At 41.3% G+C, this 21261-nt stretch overlaps 1 protein-coding gene across 1 annotated transcript; it reads left to right on the top strand.

Annotated features, from left to right (window-relative positions):
- Positions 1-3187: 3187 nt before the first annotated feature.
- On the top strand, positions 3188-21250 carry LOC140169783 (uncharacterized). The gene is made up of 6 exons (XM_072193088.1): positions 3188-4354; positions 13255-13448; positions 14890-15071; positions 15997-16105; positions 17414-17541; positions 19003-21250. The coding sequence occupies exons 1-6, from the start codon at positions 3742-3744 to the stop codon at positions 21146-21148; spliced, it is 3372 nt and encodes a 1123-aa protein (XP_072049189.1). The 5' UTR covers positions 3188-3741; the 3' UTR covers positions 21149-21250.
- The last annotated feature ends 11 nt before the right edge of the window (positions 21251-21261 follow it).

The raw sequence follows: 21261 nt of genomic DNA, 5'->3' as shown, positions 1-21261 counted from the left end.
AACTAGCGACAGGCTCTATGGCAGGGCTATGGTATCTCATATCATGTAAATGGTATGCTTAGCCTGAGTCGCTCGGCCTATCTCGAACAAAATCGCCATGTGTAGCTTTTGAAAAATGAGAGGATTCATGGTACTATCACGGCAATTTTTGACACGAAGATAGGGATGATGACGCAGTGAGACAGTACCAAGCTAGGCCTGATCACAAAATTTTCAAATAGGTTTTTTCACATTGAAATAATTTTCTTTAAAAAGGGGGTTATTTAACTTAAAAAATGAGGGGTCAACCATGTCTGTAGCTCAAATAACAGCAAAGTTATGGGCAAATGTCTGTTTTTAAAATTCTGCATTTTTCTTCGACCATCATTGACAATGCCTTGCAATTACTTGCTGTACAATGAAGCAAGTAATGCATAATTTTTCACCACGGCGATCTGTTTTACACAAAGGCGATTTTATTTTATGAAATCTAACTTTCACTGCATGATGACTTGTATATCAAGGATAAAGTACCAGCACTTTTTAGACTACTGTACGTCTCCAAGTTTCTGGTGTTCAAATTTCCAAATTTTGTATTTTCCTATGGGGATTACACATATAAGCAATGTGGACAAACCTAACCAAGCTTACTCATATGCTGGTTTCATACTACCCTGCCGCTGAGTGGCGTGGCGCACACGTATTGCAGACAAACAGACACAATCAAGGCTTGTCATTGGTTGAAACGCCCTGCCGATTGCCGCAGCGGCAAGCGGCAAGAAAGTATACTGGAGGCTATATACTCAACTATAATATAGCCCAATCTAGAGCTCTGGCCATAGTTACCGTTTTGACTTTTTCTGAGGTGATGAATTCGAATGGCGTACAGGACCAAATTATTTGGACATCCATTACAGATGAATCCTGCTCTCACAATCACATTATCCCTACTTCCATTGCATTCAGTACTATTGCATTTTAAAGTTAATGTGTGAATATGGATGGGGGTTAGGCTAAAAAAGCCTTCCTTTAATTTTGCAGTGCCCAACTCTACAGGTATACAGGTATAAACTTACTTGAGAACTCTAGCTTTGAATTTGCACACGATAGTTACGCATTCAATGCTAGAGTGCGTTGCTTTCGTGTTTCGGTCGGACAGCGGTGCAATTTTTTGCACCAGAGGTTATTTATTCTGTTAATGTTGAAATTTCGATGAAAGTTATTTCGATGAGTCAACTGTATCTTTTGAGCAAGATTTGCCTATTTTGGACAGTCTACAATTTTGCTGAACATTGTGTTAGTGTAATTTCTGTTAGTGTAATTTAATGTGTTTATTTCCGACTAGATTTTGAATGTAATGGTCTCTAGCCTAGAATGTGAAGCCATCGGTGAGCAAATTCTAGGCTAGACTTCTTGAGCAAGTATAAACATTAATCGCAAAACAACATCACATACAAAATAATTAAAGTAGCCGTTTTTATGTTTGTTTTTTGTTTAATTAAGTACCGTAACATAGCTACATGTAGTGGGGGTGGGGGGCAAAGTGGGCATGTGTCCTGGGTACCGTATCACTGTTTAAATGTTAATGCAATGAAAACAGTTTTGAAAATACTTGCCCCCCCCCCCTCAGTTAAAGTTCTACAAATTTTGAACATACTTTGAGGACTTGTTCAAGTTGTAGCAGGTGCCATAGGGTGTCTTCAGTGTTAATTGTTTTCATTATAAATGTCGCAAAATATTAATATTGACAATAATTAACAACCTGTTTGACCTCTCCATACATATATTCATACATGCCTGTGTTTTCATATATATTTTGTGGTGAAACATGATTACAAATGTGTAATTTGCAATCAGTTTTGGAGCAACGATTTCTTCGAACCAACGGCTAAGTATGTATGTGAATGCACATTAAACACATACACAGCACCTGTTGGAACTCCCGGTTGGACCCGGGGAGTTTCAATTATTGGAACTCCCCCTCCACTTTTAGATTAAAAAAAAAATTACAGCCTACAAAAATAATTAGTTGCCAAAAAATATTTCTGTTAGTACATTTGCTCAAGAACTCTAAAAAAACTGCTTACCAATAGCTTCACATTCGAGGCTAGAGGTCCTTTGTGTTCAAAATCTAGTCAGATTCACTGAAGCATCACACCCTGTAAAAAAAAAAGCGATGAAAGTTCAAAAGTAAATACAGCCGATCACGACGGGCGATCGCATCAAAAATGTTGCTAAAATTGCACTTCAGCAAAATTTTATACTGTTTAAAATCTAGGCAAATGTTTCTCAAAAGATACAGTTGACTGAATCAAAATTCTATACATCCAAGTTTCAACATTTTAGAATAAATAACATCCGTTGCAAAAAATGTCAACGCTGTCCGACCGAAAAACGATAGCAACGTAATCTAGCATCGAATGCGTAACAATGGCTCAAAAAAGTGGGGAATTTGGGAAACTCGATCCTTCCCAGGATATTTTGGTGTTTGGAGGGAAATTATGGTATTATGGAGGGAAATTGTGTATTTTTTTTGTATAAAAATATGCTATAAATTGTGGGAAATTTAGCTTGCTTCCAGGGAAATTAACATTTTTTTTTTTTTTTTTCGCGTGCGTAACTATCATGTACAAGTTCGATGCTAGAGTTCTTGAGTAAATTTGGGGCTGATATCAGAACCGGGGATGGTCCCCCTTCTCTTTTCGAATAGCTCTCTTACTTTAACATTGAACAGGCTTAATCCTGTGGGCTGTGAAAATGATGTCCTTAACTAAGAATTACTGGTTATTAAACATGTTGAGGCATAGATTTTGATTGTTTGTATTATGTGTTATCTATCAGCACACATGATTTGGGCAACAGCCTGACATAAACATCTCATTCTCATTTCTGGCCTTACAAAGAATCCAGAATTCATGTCTGGACTCAGAACTGAAAATCTCTGGTCACTTTAGCGTTGGTGATCATATACACAGAATTACATACAATGACAACTTGTCAACTTATTGAAGACAAAAAATAGGAGTGCGCAAAATACTTCTCATTCGCAAAGCGTTGTATACTTCTAGTTTGCCTTTTGTGCCTGCCATATGTGCATTTAATTAATTTTAAGTATTTGAATACTACATTTTAAGTGACTCTTGAATGATAATGATATACTTTGGAGCTAATCAGTTAATTACATTTTTTCTTTCCTGTTGCAGGTTGATACAAGAAAGTTTTTGTGATGACTTTAGTAGCTGTGCAACCATGTAGCCTTCAGTAGCTGTGCAAACCGGCAGAACTTCAATGAAACAAATGAAACCCTAACAATATGTAGGGAATTTGGAAATGTGTCAGTTTCATTGTATCCAAGCTAGCTATGTGTCATTGTCACAAACCAGTCAAGTTTAGATCTTTATGAAAGTTTTTAAAAGTTTTGTAAAATTTAGAAGATGGGTCCAAAAAAGTGACATACTATGGTCCCTTCTTTAAAAAGTAATTTGCAGAGTGCAATGCCAATCCATTGGTTTGATTGATTGCAGCTGGCACATCACTCCATAAAGCATAAAACAATAGAGGGACTTGTAGCCGAGATGCGCACTCCACTACAACTAAACTTTGTAGCCAGCATTTACAATGATCACTAAAGTTCTTGTCTGGGATAATTGTTTTCACAAGAGCAACCTTAATACAGTGAATGGACTTGAACTTGGACCGTTATGCACCAAAGTGTAGCATTTTATTGACTGAACTAACTTGACTGTGAGAAAACCAGGAACCATGAAGAAACCCGGAATAAGGTGCATCAAAACTAGAAGAAGAACCCCACCCGTAAAAGGGAAGCAAAACGTTGCCAGAAACCTGAGGAGTAACAGTGGCACCAACTCTGATCATCTTTGTGATGTCTGTGGTAAAGCATACAAAACTCAAGCTGGTTTAAATCAGCACAGGGGAACACATGCAAAAGTCTTGAGATGTGAACATTGTCACTTAAGTTTCAAATCAAACCAGTGTTTTAAGCAACACCAAGGATATGCAAAGAAGTTTTCACCTCATGCACATCCAGTAAATGCAAAAAAGTTAATTTGTTCAAACTGTAAAAAATGCAGACCTTGTAGAGAATTACTTAAGAATCACATAAAATGTCAGTCCACTAGAGCTAAATACCCATGCAGTGTGTGCCAGAAACAATGTACATCACTGAAAGATGTCAAAGCTCATCAGAAGATACACAAGACGGAGGAATCGTCATCTGAACAGGACAAAGAAGTTATATGCGACAAGATGAAGCTGAGAAAGCAGGATGACCATAAAAGTGCTTTGCTCTGTGAAGTTTGCGGCAAAAGTTTAGGCAGTGTGAAGGGACTGCAATGGCACAGGAAAACGCATGAAGGTAAATTTCTATCAAATACAAAAAAAAAACCAGATTCAACAGACGTACTTGAGAGTCCATAAATACAGTGCTTCCCAAACATTTATACTTGTGACCCCAATTTTATGAGAAAAATATGGCGCAACCCACAGCATAATATAGTACGGTAATACGAATGCAAAAAGTTTTCCCGCTATCTGACTCCCAGAATGACTTCACCAGGACAAATGTGCAGCAAGAGCACAAAAGTGTGCAATATTGTGGGCCAAAATGGGGTTACATAACCAGTACACTGGTACCCTGCACTGGTACCCTGTGCAAATCCCTGTTTAAGGAAGTGAATGAAACCCCTCTCTACTTATACATAGAACTACCCACCTTCAATGTTGATACAAATACAAATTGCATTAATCTACCGATTATGCGAAACACAAAAACCCTCTCACACAGAGATTTTTCTGACCTGTCCCTAAGACCGACCTATCGGCGCCCTTGAGTTGAGCGCATGCGTACTGCGATCCCTGTTCAAAATTTTTGTCACCGCCCAAGAAAGACGTGTTGCTTATGAGCTCCGGCCGGTCGTGCTTGTTGGTGAACGATTTTGTGTACTAAAACAGCCGTGTATTGCAATCGGAAGGATAGCAGTTATAGCGGAGAGTGTTAAGTATCATGGGGAGCTTTTAAACTCGTTAAACTATCGGGATGTGTCCTTTAGTCGAATTTTTCGATTCCCGCGATCGCCCAAAGCATGGCGGGCGCTAATCTTAGGATACGCCCTTTGTTACCGTGTGATTGCCTAGCTTTTTGGAAGGCATTGCTAGAGCGTCCGCTGTATAGTTTAATCACACAATTTATTCTATATATGATATCCGTAACTTGTTATACTCATATAGCGTTTTCCCTGTTGTTCTTTGCAGTTGTTAGAATTAGACTAGTGACAACATACCAGAGGCGTACAGTAGGTGAAAGTTGTGTGATGGTGGATTGCCACTATCAGTGAAGCTATATCGAAGTCGAGTGACGGTTTTTATAGTCATATTTTATAGAGATATATTCTATATAATCTCTATTTTGTGCCGTTCTCTGTGTAGATTGAATAAAATTTAATCAAATCTAATTACCATAATAAAGATTATACCACGCTTTGGAGCGAGGTCAGCAGTTGGGAATTAGACCATCCAAGTAGAGACCTTCAAAAGGTGGTAAGTCGGGTAAGTTAGTTGAGAAACGAGCGCGTGATAGCAAAGGAGGCCCGCTACCGCTTAAGTTAGGCGGCAAGGGGGATACCGATGCTAGGGCTCCTGCCCTTTTCTCTGGTTCAGGTTCCCCCGGGAATCCTGAATTGGGGTCTAAAGGCTCAGACACGAGTAGGGGTGCGACTGTAGTGCCACAGAAAATGTCAGAGTTGGGACCAGCAGTTAGTACAGGTGCGCAAGTGCCGGGGAACACAGCTGGTCTCGATACTGCAATGAACCCAGTTATTAGTACAGGGGGAAACCCCAGGAAAGTGCAGGGTTCATCGAACTTACTCATGAGTACAGGGGTCACCCCCCGGAAAGTGGTTGGTTCCAAAGATCTACCCATTAGTACAGGGGTGAATAACCCCGGAAAATAGGAGGATCTGATACTGGTTCTCTCGCTAGTAAACAGTCTGTTCTGTTGAACACGGGGGCCAGGATCTAGTGTTGCCACGCAGTAAGGGAGCGATCCCGAAAGTGACAAGGGACCCACTAGGCTTAGTTCGGATACAGGGGAAACCTCTCGAAAGAAACGGAGCCAGTGGTAGACCCAATTTCTAGTAACGGGGTCCCCGTGAACGAGACTAGATCAGTAATGAAAGGATCGGTAGATGCGAAGGTGCTACCTCGAGCCTATCATTGGCACCCCGTTACATGCAACCCGGGATATCCAGGGTAGCGTGGACATGGGCGGAGCCCCCCCTGATAAGTTATTATCATCAGGTATTGATCCGACTGCTCAAGTTACTCATGAGCGGTCTCAAGAGGATGTTCATCCTTTTGATAGTCGATCACCTAGGGTCATGCTTGATGGGTCGAATTATTCAATGATGAATAACTCCCCAAGTACACTACATCAAGTGTTCAATCAAGCAGCGCTGACCTCGGATTCTCCCAATACGGTCGATAATCCTCGAGGTTATACTAGTGTTTATCAATCAACTAGTCAGCAGGGACCCAGCGGTCATTCAACTTTCCCGCAAGGTCGAGAGTTGCCAACCGCGGCTAACTTCGCGCCCAATCCCAACTTGTATACTACTGTACCACAGACCGGACAGTGGCAACAAGCATGGGGGGTGCCAGGAGTTGGTATACCCGTTAATCAAGGGAATTTCCCCAATGCTGGGCCGTGGATGAATCCGGCAGCAATGTGGGGATGTGTTCCTCCTTGGTTTAACCCGCAGATGTTCGGACTTGGACAGACTCAAGTTCAGAATACTCGGGTTTTTCGGTAGGGAACGTAGAGCACCTAGGTCGGTACCAGTGCGACAGCAGCCGAGTAGGCGGTCGACACCGATAACGGTAACTAGCGAGCCTCGTTCCCAGTGACACCTAATGCATCGCAAGGTGCAGGCGTGTCCTCCCTTCAGTTGGCGTTATGTCGGGTCTCCTATCAGGTTACACTGAGGGATCGACCATGACAAACACTTCTGAAACACAGGAGTCTGAATCACAGATCGGTGTTGGGTCGGATTCAGATACCAGTGAGAGTGAGGAAGACTCTGGCGAGGAGGGAACGTCACATGAGATGACGCTATTTCCTCCGCCCGTACTGAGGGCGCAAGTGAGTCAACGTCTAGTGGGGTAGATTCTATACCACCCGGTTTTCCGAAGGAGACCCCGGACACGTGACGTCGTCTAGCTCGTAACTTAGACTTGACGTATGGTCCTGAGGTAACCGAGGAGACACCAAGCGTCCTTCTAGGAGGCTTGGGGGTAGGTAGTGGACTACACACATTATCTGGTGTCACTCTTCCTGCCGAAATACTTGGCTATTGGCAGGCTCTTGATAAGAAAGGAGATCATCGTGGATCCTTGTCTTATAGAGGGCGACCCTACGGAAAACGCGTTCCGTGTGTCTGAGAAGGACTATAACGGAATGTTCCGGTGCCCAGGTATAGAAGGGGACGTTGCTAAGTTCTTACCTCACCAAGTGAATAAGAACCACCCACAATCGTTCTCCCCATATTGGGAGGAACAATTAAAGTCGGTGGATAATTCTCTCAGAGTATCTACCAGACTTTCAGCCTTTTCTTCTTTGTTGACCTCGAGTGTAGGTCATCAAGTGAAGGAGCTGTGTGGGGAGGATTCCGATCTTTATCGGGATTGTGAGCTAGCGGCAAAGCTTTCCTCTACTATCATGGAGGAATCTATGCTACTGACTCATGAGCAGTCCTACTTAAGCGGGAGAACGCTTGTGCCTCGTTGAATCTCGTTTTCAACAAAGACTTGTCAGAAAAGTTGAAAGAGACTCCGTGGCACAAGCCTCACTCTTTGGTGATGGGTTTTGTTCAGTGGTTGATACACTGCAACTAAACTCACCCAAGAGAGAGTTCTGCAGGAAAAGACTTCGTCTTTAACCAAGAAAGGCAAGTCTAGGAAGAGGAGGTCAAGAGGTCATGCCAAAGTCAAGGTGACCGGACAAGCCTCTTCCAATGTGACGCCTCAAGCAAGCACCTGCCCGCGCCGCCTCTTCCGCCCCTCGGGGTAAGAAGAGAGCAGGCACAGGAGCGGGCGGCAATCCTCCAAGAGCAAAGTACGCTCGCGGGGGAAGGTCGTCTCGTACCTGAGGGCACAGCGGCCGCGTGTTCACCTTTACTGGTGAACCCTCCACCAGGGGTTTCCCCACAGGTGGGCGGCCGCTTACAGGCATACGCCCGGGCATGGGAAACCATCAGCCCGGGCTCATGGGTGCTTGGGGTAGTGAGCAGGGGTTATCAGTTAGAGTTTACCACAACCCCTCCGTCGCAGAACCTGCAGAGGGAGACAAGATTACCAGCCTCTCTAGTTCAGAGGCAGGTACTGCTCTCCCAAGTTTCAAATCTACTTCAGAAAATGCCATAGTCCCAGTCTTCCCCCCCTTTCAAGGGGGGTTTTGGTCGAGCTTCTTTCTGGCTCCCAAAAAGACTGGAGACTGGCGTCCCATCCTGAATCTCAAACCATTGAACAAATATATCAAACCACGAAGATTCAGGATGGAGACTCTGGCAACTGTTCTGACATGTCCAATCAAAGATTGTTGGGCAACGTCAATAGATTTGAAAGATGCGTACCTTCATGTACCCATCCACCCGAACGACCAGAAATGGCTCAAGTTCAGGGTGAAAGACCAGACATACATGTTTCGATGTCTTCCATTCGGTCTTTCCACAGCCCCACGGGTCTTTACTCGTATAGTAAAGACAGTGGCGGCTTATCTCAGACGAAAGGGCGTCAATCTGTGCGTTTACCTCGACGACTGGCTGATATACAGTCGGTCGCGGGTAGAGGCTCTGCACCATATAAAAATGGTTCAAGAGACCGTGACGAGTTTGGGTTTTGTGATAAATGTGAAGAAATCAAACTTCGTCCCGACACAGATCCCCCAGTTTCTGGGGGCCCGTCTGCACTTATCGGAGGGCCTGGCCAGGCCCTCTCCGGAGAGAATTATGAACATAATACAATGCGTCAAGATTCTCAGTGCAGAAAGTCACGCTCCAGCCACTGCTTGGCTAAGAGTGTTAGGACTTATGGCCAGTCTAGTAGACCTGGTGCCGAATTGTCGTATGCATATGAAACCAATTCAGCTGCACCTACTGGCGTTTTACAGACCCAGTTGCCACACAGTTTACAGGATGGTTCCAATGTCGGAACTGATCCGCGACAAACTCAAGTGGTGGTCCACGACGGCCAACCTGAACATAGGGGTCAGATTTCCTGCCCCCTCCTCAGCTTACCATCACGACGGACGCGTCGAAGATGGGCTGGGGGTCATATTCAGGATCAGACGGCTTCGGGCCTGTGGTCCCCAACGGAAGCCAAGTCTCACATCAACTTGTTAGCACTCTGGGCGGTAGAAAGACCGATCCAGGCGTGCGAAGATCAGTTGATGGGTTGCAAGTTCATAGTGCAGTCGGACAATTCGACGGTGGTAGCATACATCAACTAACAAGGAGGTACAAAATCTCCCCTGTTGTGCATGCACACTCTTCGCTTGTTGAAGAAGTGTCACCATCGAGGAATGTCACTCAAGGCTATCCACATAGCCGGGTCACAAACATTCTAGCGGACGACCTCTCTCGAGGTCGAGGTGCGGGCCCGACAGAATGGGCACTGTCTCCTCAGGTGGTCCAAACCATCTTCCGAGTAATGTTTTATCCGACAGTGGATCTGTTTGCATCAGCAAGCAACCACCAACTACCAGTATATTGCTCCAGGATCGAGATCCAAGAGCACTGGCGGTAGACGCACTACACTTGAACTGGAGAGGAATGACGGCCTCACGATTTCCTCCAATTTCGCTGCTACAGAGAGTAATACAGAAAATAGCCAGCGAAGATTGCAACATAATACTCATAGCACCCTTTTGGCCAAGGCATCTATGGTTTCGCCCATGGTGAACCTTCTCATAGGTACACCTCGGTTTCTTCCACAGTTACCAGAACTCCTGAGACAGCAGGATCTGGAGACAGTGGTGCCGACCATTCAGCTGGGTCATCTGAGGTTAACTGCATGGCCGTTATCAGGCAACGCTGCGAGGAGAGCGGCTTTTCACAAAAGCTGCTAACCTCATCGCCCACGGTAGAAAAGACTCAACACTCGGAATCTATTCTGGACGCCTGGGTCGATACTACAAGTGGTGCGAAAAGACAAATTGCTCTCCTGCCAGAGCAACTCAGTCTCAGATAGCCGACTTCCTCACGGAAGTGTTCGACTCTGGCTTACAGGTAGCCACAGTTAGCAACTATAAATCGGCTATCGCAGCGATCCATAGGGGATTTGAGGACGGATCAACTCTATATAAGAATGACTACATCCGTCTTCTCCTCAATGGCATGTACAATTCTCGTCCCCCTAAACGTAGAATCGTTCCTGCATGGAATCTAAGCAATGTTTTGGAGCTTCTCAAAGGAGCACCATATGAACCGATGAAATCTGCCACGTTACGAGAGATCACTCTCAAAACGGTCTTTTGGTAGCGCTAGCAACCGGCCGTCGTGGGTCGGAATTGCAAGCTTTATCGTTCAAAACTCTTGTTTTTTCACGCAATGGCGTCTCTATGACCTTTAAAGTAGGTTTCATAGTTAAAATGAACGCCAGACGTTTCAACACGGGTCCATCTTGCTTCCGAGGATTGGCACTAAGTCATCCGTACGAGAAGATAGACTATGGTGCCCTGTGCGGGCTATCGAACACTATATTTATAGGACCAGTAATATTAGGGGATCGACTGACCAACTTTTTATAACCCATGCTAAACCTAACAAGGCAGCTTCGAAACAGACACTAGCACGATGGTTGGTTTCGCTCACAGTAGATGCTAAAGCGTTCGAAGGAACATGTGCCCCTGCGGCACATTCTACTAGAGCAGTTTCAGGCTCGTGGGCATTTCAGAAAGGGGTCACTCTGAACGAGATTTGCGAAACTATATCTTGGAGCACCGCCTCTCGTTTACTGATACATATCTGCGTAATGTCGGAGAGGACGACTCCAGGGTCAAGTTCGCTAAAGCAGTCTTGACGAGGACTTGACTAACAGACAATAAGGGCAAGATAACAATTAGCATTAATGTCTTAATCATTGATTGTCTAACCTTATTTGTTTTCAGGAATGACCAGGTCGTAAGTGTATTGAATAACTTTACTTGTAGACATTCTTGAAATCCTATTGTCTTTTTAGTCTATGTTTTGCTTTTTAAGCAATTCTTGTTTTTGCTTTTCAAGCAATTTTCAGGGTTTTTGCTTTTTAAGTACTTTTCTTTGTATCTTGCTTTTTAAGCAAAATGGGATTTTCCTGACCTCGCGTCTAAATAACAGACCGCACCTCTACCACCTATTAGCGGTGCTAGTCAATGTTAATGCAATTTGTATTTGTATCAACATTGAAGGTGGGTAGTTCTATGTATAAGTATGAGTAAAACAAGAGTGTTTTTCATACTAATAATAGAAGTCTACCCACCTGAATATGTTGATCCCGCCTCCCTTAACCCCTTGCGGTATGTTATTTCTCTGGGCGGTGGGAGTGAACAGGGATCGTTACGCATGCGCTCAACTCAAGGGCGCCGATAGGTCGGTCTTAGGGACAGGTCAGAAAAATCTCTGTGTGAGAGGGTTTTTGTGTTTCTCATAATCGGTAGATTAATGCAATTTGTATTTGTATCAACATATTCAGGTGGGTAGACTTCTATTATTAGTATGAAAAAACACTCTTGTTTTACTCATTTTGATTACACTATTACACGCTGTCCTCTTATTTCTAAATTTTCAGTCAAGGTCTGCGGTCCCCAGAATAAGTGCTCGTAAGTCGCGATTCACAGTTGGGAAGTCCAGCCATAAGGAAAAAAGTGTTTGTTTGCCCAGACTTTTTTTATAGATCTGTACACGTGTTGCAGCAAGTCGGGTAAGAGATTAAGAAAATATACGACATTCGACCTTACATCTTGTACTTGTGTCAAACTTTAATGTATTTCAAAACTTACCATATAAAGTGTAATTTCTTTGGCCACAAAATCTTGATAAAGATTCATTATGCATTCAGTATAAACCTCTTCAAAGGGAATACTTACCATTTTGATCTGTTTTACAGCACCACAAATGGTGAAAGCATACAACATGTTTGATGTTTTATGATTTTTTGGGTCAGCCGTGTCTGGGCAAACAAACACTTTTTTTTGGCCTAATTATGTCTTGCTGTAGGTCTTGAATAATGTGAAGGCATGCTTTATTCCATCACAACTTAAGTTAGTCTAGGGATATTAAGGTACAGTGGCACCCTGGTGGGCCATATGTCTGCTAAATTGAAAAACCAAATGAAAAAAAAGTTTGAACACAAAAACTGTTAACAACACATTCTTGAAAAACACAAGCAGTTTTTGAAATTAGAAAAGTCCTGCTTACTGATATGTGTTTAACATAGAGGTTCTACTATATAACAGGAGGGGTGTGAGAGTTCAGATTAAAAGGCACTCTTTATTCCGTCACATAAGTTAGTCTAGAGATAGTGAGGTACAGTAGCACCCTGGTGGGCCATCTGTCTGCTAAATTGAAAAACCAAATGAATTTGTACAGTATAAGTTTGAGCACGAAAACTGTTAACAACACATTCTTGAGAAACACAAGCAGTTTTTGAAATTAGAAAAGTCCTGCTTACTGATGTGTTTAACATAGAGGTTCTACTATATAACAGGAGGGGTGTGAGAGTTCAGATTTAAAGGCACTCTTTATTCCATCACATAAGTTAGTCTAGAGATAGTGAGGTACAGTAGCACCTTGGTGGGCCATCTGTCTGCTAAATTGAAAAACCGAATGAATTTGTAAGTTTGAACACAAAACATTCTTGAAAAACACAAGTAGTTGTTTGAAATTAAAAAAGTCCTGCTTACTGAAATGTGTTTACATGTAGCATAGAGGTTCTACTATATCAGTAATAACATTTATTTTGAAAAAAACTCTAAAATATTAACCCCCTGGACACTACTGGTCATCTAACAGCATTTCCGATTGGTTGATAACTTGAAATGCTCATTTCAATTGCCAATTATGACTAGGCTTTAAACTATTTATGGTTAAATCTGCATTTGCAGATGATCAATATATTAATATCCTCCTTGATTGGTTCAAAATTGGACACAATATTCGTTTTTTCCCCAATCGGCAGGTAGTTCTCATTGGGTTATAAACTAACTTGTCTCTTTGCTTCCTAAAGATACTACCGTCAAGACAAAGGAGTACAAGTGTGAGGAGTGCAATAAAGTGTTCCGTACACCAAGCTGTCTTAAGCTTCATGACATCAATCACCATGGTGCCAAGTCGTTATTCCCATGCAAGGTGTGCGATAAGCATTTCCTTAATAACAGCAGACTGATGGAGCATGTAAGAATTTCACATACAGGTGAAAAGGTACGTAGTCATTGCTGGGTTTTGTTGGTTTGTGTGTTTGTGTCCAAGACATGTGACTATCCAGGCTTGTGCATTTTTATTGTATGAGCTTGGAACGGTCCAAGGATTTCTCATGGATTAGCATCCCTCACGGACCAACCTAGGTAAACAAACATACAAACAAAAGCATTCCTGACAAATGGTAGGCTATATAATTAGTGGAGCTGAGCACTGCTGAGGATGTTTAGGAGGAGATTTATCAAGGGAGTAATTCAAATTGATCATTACTGAGGAGTCAAAATATTGCAGGAGATGAGACGCTTTTAGGTGATTGTGAGTGTTCACTCTAGCTGAATTTAAAAGTTAAACCTTGTATAACTAGGTGTACCTTATTTGTTCCATTAGCTGCCCAGGGTGCTTAACAAGGTCATTTTGGGTGGGCTCTATGGTGTAGGTTCGTATCCCACCACTGCCACCATGTTGATCGGTCTGGTATCTCACTAATAGGAGTTGATTCAGACACAAAAAGGAATCATATACGTCTTAATCTTGATTTAAAAGGATTTATTGCAACGATCAACTTCACTGATCCTCTCTCCCTCTCTCTCGTGCCAATACATTGAATGGCATGATCGGTGTGATCCTGCGTTTGTTTGGGGCTCCAAATCCTTCACCAAACAGATTAATAATCCGCACCCAAATACCGTTTTTCAGATGAAACAAAATGAAGCGGCAACACCAGGACATAACAATTGTTTACATAATTCCATATTTAAAAATTGTCAAGAATATGTGTAGAGGGTTCTGTGTTTGATACATGATAGTGGATTGTGTAGTTGGTTCCTGCACATAATGATCTAGAGGATCATGACATTTGTTGTTGGAGGGGCGCTAATAGGGCATGGGTGGTGATTGAAACACATTTGGTACATGTGTTTGTTTGGGGTATTTTAGAACAACTTGAAGGAAATTGGCTACTACCATTACGAAAAACACAGATCAAAATATATTCAATCGATTTCGGGAGATTTGAACATGTATAATCTCGTTCACACAGTGGACACGGCATTCATGCCTCGTCAAGTAAGAGCAATAGGCTTGGGCGACTAAGTCGCCAATAGTCATTAGTAAAAACATTAATCATTGTCTCACCTAATAGTAACAATAACCACCAAATAATCATAGTCCAAAAATCATCATTGAATTGGTGTTGTTGACTTGTTATCGTAAATTTGCACAAATCTTTCACCCGATTTTTCGGTCCAATTTTGATCACAGATAGTCGCGACTATAGTCGTAGTCGTGACTATTTGCTGCCGACTAGTCGCTCAACTCTAAAGAGCAACACGTTTCATGATTGGTGTGAACAATATACCATGCCACACACTTATTAAACTCACTGTCGTTCAGTGTCAGATTAAAGGCTAGTAGTCTTACTAATCTGAATTGTCTTTCTTCACAGATTTTTAACTGTCCACGCTGCCAGAAAGGCTTCACCTGCTCACGTTATCTGAAGCGCCACCTATTGGAGCCAAGCTGCTCGCCGCAAGAGAAATACAAGTGCTCAGAATGTAACAAGTTGTGCAAATCCAAGTACTCGTTGATGTATCATGTCAACACATTTCATGGAAACAGACCATTTAGGTAAGATTTTGAATTAAGATATGTCCTTCTCTGGTTCTTATTAAGTTCGGTAGTGACGAAGGTGCGTATTTTGCTGCAGTATTGAATATTGCGCGTAATGTTAACCGTGTAGATCGTACATGCACATGTTCAAAAGAGGGTTGTCTTTACTCTTGCAGAACAACAGCAAATACATGTACGCATTGATGATGTCACTACTGAAGTTGAGGAGAACCAAGGAATACATGTAAATGCTTCAAAACATAACATTAGGCAAAAAAAAAAGTTGTTTGTTTGTCCTCCACCGCCCGCTCCTCAGATTAAGGCCTGACCAATATTTTTTTTAATATTTTTTTATATAAAAATAAGTAAAATTCAATTTTTTTTTCAGATTTGGAGTATCTCTGGACCTAGCTAGAGCTAAATACTAAGATCTGTCATGGTTGAAAGTAAAAAGCCCCCCAAAAAACATTTTTTGTCTTCAATATGCAAAGTTATAACTTGTGTTCATGTCATAGTCTATTATTTTCAGTGACTTCAAAATACATTGGATTTGAAATCATTAAAAGACTATGACATGAACACAAATTATAACTTTAATGTTGGTTTTTTTAAGTCACCATTGAATGATTGTAGTATTTAGCTCTAGCTAGGTCCAGGAATATGACAAATCCAAAAAAAAAATTCGCCTGTCCGCACATCCTCTTTCAAAGCTGTGGAGGAGAAACTAACAATTTTTATTTTTTGGCCTTGAAGTGACAAAGTATTAAAAACATGTTTTTCTATGAAGATTAGAGGCGGATCACAGAGATATCTGTAAAAAAGAGATCCGTATAATTAATGACGGTTTGAGTGCATTGTGATACCTCTTTAGATATATGCTAGATATGAAACAGTTAATACTAAATAGTTGAATAAATTTTATGATATATGTGGTTACATGCAGGTGCAAGTATTGTGAGAGAGGATATGCAACCAAAGAGAACTGGCAGAAACATGAGGCTGCTCATAATGGAGTCTATGGGACCATACCAAAGAAGAAAGTTATCAAAAAGGTTGGTATTTATAGTAAACATTTCATTTGAATGAACACAGCTGCAAACAACTGTATGTGATCCAAGATCGTATGTCGCATATATTTCAAAATACAACACAAATGCACGACCATGGATACAATAATAAAAATACTAAACTAAACCCTTCACAAGTGAGTTAGCATGGTTGGATTCACTTCCGTGTTACTCTCCCCCGGGCGTTCATCACACAGTGTACGCGGATGATCATCATGCTGTTGGCAGCTGTTTTCACTCAATTGAAATTTCCACTAGAACCCTTCCCTCTGTCCTCATATGGTCATCAACCTGAAAATAGCCTACATAGCAGTCACTACTAGTGTAGCTGTTTTATGACCTTTTTTTGGTGGCTCTATTGGCAGAGTAATTAGAAATTGATTATCTACAATGTCCAGCTTAAAACTGCTACCAGTTAAACTTGTGCAACTCAATTGCGAGTCACTTTGTAATTTTAGCTCACCTGAATCATGCAATGTCCAAATAAGGTAGCCAGCACTCGCAAATATTTTTCCACGTGTACAAATGTACACCAGGCACAAAAAGAAACTCGTCAGTTATAGTCATCCTTGCTGTTCAATAACTTGATAATTTTGGATTATTCGTAAATATACATTTTGTTAATTGGACTTTTCTGTCTCATTTGACACCCTGTTCGTGAACATTGAGCAAGAATTGACCAAGATATGTGCCTCCAGACTCTCAAACCCCAAAATGAAAAGTTGCAATTTTGACGATTCAATTGTGCCTGTTACACTGTGTGCTTTATTGATTGGCCCGTGGTGCTTGTGTTCAATACAACGATGCGTTCCCATTGAAAATCGTTGAAAATGCAACTTTTGATTTTGGTGTTTGAGGATTTGGAGGCCCTTATCTTGGTCAATTCTTGTTGGTTTTTCACGAACAGGGTGTCAAATGAGACAGCAAAGTCCAATTAACAAAATGTATACTTCAGAATAATCCAAAATTATCAAGTTATTGAACAGCAAGGATGGATATAACTGACGAGTTTCTTTTTGTGCCTGGTGTACTATGTCACAACACACGTATTAGATCATTAACCTGCATTACAAAAGAAAATGTGATTGGATTGCACACATTGAATTTATTCATGAGGTTATTCCATAGATAGCAAGCCCAGACCAATCAAAGCATCAGGACAATACAAGATTATAATTTAATATAGAAAGCTACCACACAGGAAATTGTAAACTGAGATTATTGAAATCTAAATTTAGTGCATTTTGAATCAATGATCTTCATTTTCTATGTATGTATTTTGTCATCTAACAGGATACTTTAGATTTCATGTGTGAGCAGTGTGGGAAAGCTTATGGCAACAAACATCTACTAGCCAGACATCAACTGCTTCACACAGGAGAGAAACCACATATATGTGCTATATGCTCTAAGAGCTTCAGGTAAGATGGCAAGTCTTCAAGTAATTGCCTCACCTTAAGAAATTAGGATAGAGGTTATCCACTTTACTCAAGTGTGACTTCTAACAAAAGGCGCTGCATGGTTCCCGTAGTATTCCTTATTCAAACAAATTCAATGCACGACCTCGGAGTTACCTGCATGACTTGGGCGGGCTATTTTGAAACAGTCATGGTTACACATGCAGGTACTTCTTTTGAAAGTCCTAAACAAGGTATAGCAGTCGCTGATAGGATATGCAACTTATAGAACACAGATAACCTCTATTAGGTTGTGGTTTAGGATTAGGAATGCTGACAAAATTTCAATGAAATTTAAGAGACTTCCAGAGATCTGTCCAAGACCAAAGAATCTGATAAATTGAAAGAAAAGAGTGGTGCTCAGGTTATGAAACCCCTAATGCAAGTAACGGTAGTAGTTGTCATCTTCTGAGTAAACAATGACAGTACATTGGGCGATGTGATCATTTCTTCTGGCATGTGGGAAAAAAGAGCGTGTTGCGATTGGGTGAATGAAACTCTTCCGCTATCAGAAGGGTTCCCAGGTAAAGTAGACACGTTCAGCATTGTAGCCACCAGTTTTGAGTGCTGCGCGACATGTCCAATACCAAGGGTATTAATTAGAGTTCAATGACCATTCAGTCGTTTTACTATTTTTAAACATTTGAGAATTCAGAATTGTACATATGATTTTACCATAAGTTTGCTGATGATTTATTGCTTAAAACCTGTTTCTGGCATTGAACCTTTAAAACTGTAGTGATGTACACATGTTTTTGGATTAAAACCACTGTTTAGTAGTGAGTGGCATTAGTGAGTGCCAGGCAGCAGCACCCACTGTAGCTAAAACCCCAGACATACTAGAATGAACAACCTTTTTAGCAACAAGCACTCACTTTACTTGATAGTTTAGCCCTAAAATGCAGGAAAAAACAACAATGCAAAATCACCACCACAACATCATCAACAACAAAAGTTCTTAACAGCAACTAGGCAATGTAAGTATGCTAGAAAGAACTCCACAAATTTGAAGCTGTCAATGCAACCACACATGGAAAATATTGTGTTTTACTTTGCTAATGTTTTCAAGAACACTAGTTCTCATCATCAGACTACAAATAAGACTGGGTACTTGAATCTTCTTTGCTTGGATAAATTTGGACCAGCAATTTTAGTTGGTGATGTTGCTAGTTATTGATCATTAGTGAGGTAAAGGATGGTATCAAATCCAATGCTGGTTGACTGTAATTGGGCATGGTTTAGAACACGGTTCAACTGTCGGTTCTACCATGATACCGGCAGTCTACCGATGATTGGGTTTTGAAGCCGTCCCATGTTTCATTTTACATAGCTACATGAACTTATAAGCCTATATAATCAAATGTGAGATCAATAGTTTATTAATTTATATTTCTTGATGTTGTCCAAAATTCTTTACTTCTACAGATGTAAGAGCACCTTAACAGAACATGAAAGGATCCATTCAGGAGAGAAACCGTTCTTCTGTGAACACTGCGGAACCAGATTCAGACTGAGTGGACATCTCAGGTATCACCTCAAGGCTCTCCATAAAGTCAAAGACGTCGGACGCCTCAAGAAAATCAATCCAGGAAAAGGTTATCTGGATCATGTTGATGATCAGAAGCTTAAAGTAGAAAGTAAGGAAGGAATCTGTAAAATTGATGGTAAAGAGAAAGACATAAATGTACTGTCTAGTAAAAAACAATCTATACCTGAGATAGTGTCTGATGTGAGGACGAGTGAAGATCAGACATTGCTTGATCCAAGTATGGGTTGTGATAAAATAGACAATCTGCAACCATTGGTGCCATCTGGTGAAGTCACTATGCCAGATGGTGGAAGGGCTGAAGAGCTTCTTAACATGCTAATGCAAGGGTCATGGTTGCACGGTGGGGGTGATTCACAGGATGAAAGGACAAGAGAGGATCCGTTTCGGGATCAATTTTTGCCGAATCAGCTGTACCCTAGTCAGTACCTGCAACCTACATATGATGGGCGTTCCGTCGGTGATAAGTCTTATATTTATCCGGATCAAGGAAGTGATAGGTCATATGTCTTTGGTAGTGTGTCATTCTCACAACAGTTTCCAGGACATTCTTTGCAGCAGATGCTTTTTGACCCTCCGCAGAGTAAAATGAATTCTTACGCATGTGGTAGTCATCAGAAGAAAGGTATTTATGAAAATGGGAGCATTCAACAGATTCCTTACAATGGTCCTACTCAAGGACAAGGGTTAAATTATGAAATGATATCACAGAGGCAAGAGTTTCCATCTGGTTTGACATCAGAAGTACCTGCAACATCTGGAGAGAAGGATCCTCAAGACCATCATGGACAAGCGTTAAGTTATGGAATAACCCAGAGACACGAGCATGTAGACTTTCAGTTGATTTCTGAACTGCCATCGACATCTGGTAACAAAGATCTAGACCAGCAAGATTGTCAAGGGCAAGGAGGATACGAGACATTGCAGAGGCAACAGACAGCTTATCCATCTGGACTGACTACATCAACTGCAGATAAAGGTCTTCAATACCATGGACAAAGTGTAAGTTACGGAACACCCCACAATGAAGAACAGGCAATTCTGTCTCATGTGATGACTTCTGACCTAGGTACTACATCTGGACACGCTAATGTTGACCATCAAAGTCAAGATACACATTATGGAGGTTTGAAAGAGCAAGACCAGACATTTTACTTATCTGTTATAACTTCTGAACTACCTCCAACATCTGGAGACAAAGACCTTCAAAGTCCAGAAGCGGTTTATGGAACACAGAAGAGGCAACACGAGGCACCTCTTGCAAACATTGTAGCATCTGAAGTCCTTTCAACTCCTGGTGATAAAGATGGTGAAATATATATACCACAATACAAAGAACTTGAAACCAGGACTATTCATCATTCAAATAAAACACATTCATACCAGGCAAGATTTGTAACAGGTACTGCATCACAGAGTGGAAGTATAGAGGATGAAATAATCAGGTCAAAGGTCAGAGGTGATGATGATATTCTCAGGACAAATGCAACTCAGGGATTAATAAACAGTAGTACTAGAATCAAAGCATCTGATGTCCAAAGTAACATACCATTTGAAGGTGTTCACAAACAACAAGACCCTAATAGTAATGCTCATGATTTTAGTGTACACCATTTGGATTTGGCAAAGGATCTACAAGTTGCCTCAAATAATTCAGGGAATTCTGATGCAATCGATACTCTTACGGGAAATGAGTCCAAAGAATGTAAAAACATGTCTGTCAATGAACTGATTTCATCGACAGATAGCAGTACACAGCAATCTACTACAAGTGTTGTAAACAGTGCTTCAAGTGGCGATAGGAAAATAAGTGATTTGATTCAGTGCTTAGAAGATTCACATGAATTGGAGATTGCTGATGGTAGGAAGAATACAACTAATGATAAGTCTATTGATGTATACAAGACACCTAGAAATAGTACTAATTTGATTTTGGAAGAATCAGCTACTGGTATCGATAAGTTCTGCTGTACAACTTGCGACATTATTTTTAAATCTGAGGATGACCTCAATACGCACGCCTGAAACTCATGTACAAACAAGGCAGGGAAAACGATTACGAGAAATCAATGCTGAACCTGAAAGTAGTTTGATGCATGTAGCAACAATCAAAGAAGTTGTAGCAGATTCTGATGAAT

Source organism: Amphiura filiformis, chromosome 14 (genome assembly GCF_039555335.1).
Source record: "Amphiura filiformis chromosome 14, Afil_fr2py, whole genome shotgun sequence".
NCBI lineage: Eukaryota > Metazoa > Echinodermata > Ophiuroidea > Amphilepidida > Amphiuridae > Amphiura > Amphiura filiformis.
Note: the sequence above shows the minus strand (reverse complement) of the source record. Positions and strands in the feature narration are given on the sequence as shown.

What these genes read in the sequence shown, in the direction of transcription:
- LOC140169783 (XM_072193088.1), top strand. Translation starts at nt 3,742, where the DNA reads ATGAAGAAACCCGGAATAAGGTGCATCAAAACTAGAAGAAGAACCCCA. An exon ending in GCACAGGAAAACGCATGAAG is followed by an intron (nt 4,355 to 13,254) that starts GTAAATTTCTAT and finishes TGCTTCCTAAAG; the next exon opens with ATACTACCGTCAAGACAAAG. An exon ending in ATATGCTCTAAGAGCTTCAG is followed by an intron (nt 17,542 to 19,002) that starts GTAAGATGGCAA and finishes TTACTTCTACAG; the next exon opens with ATGTAAGAGCACCTTAACAG.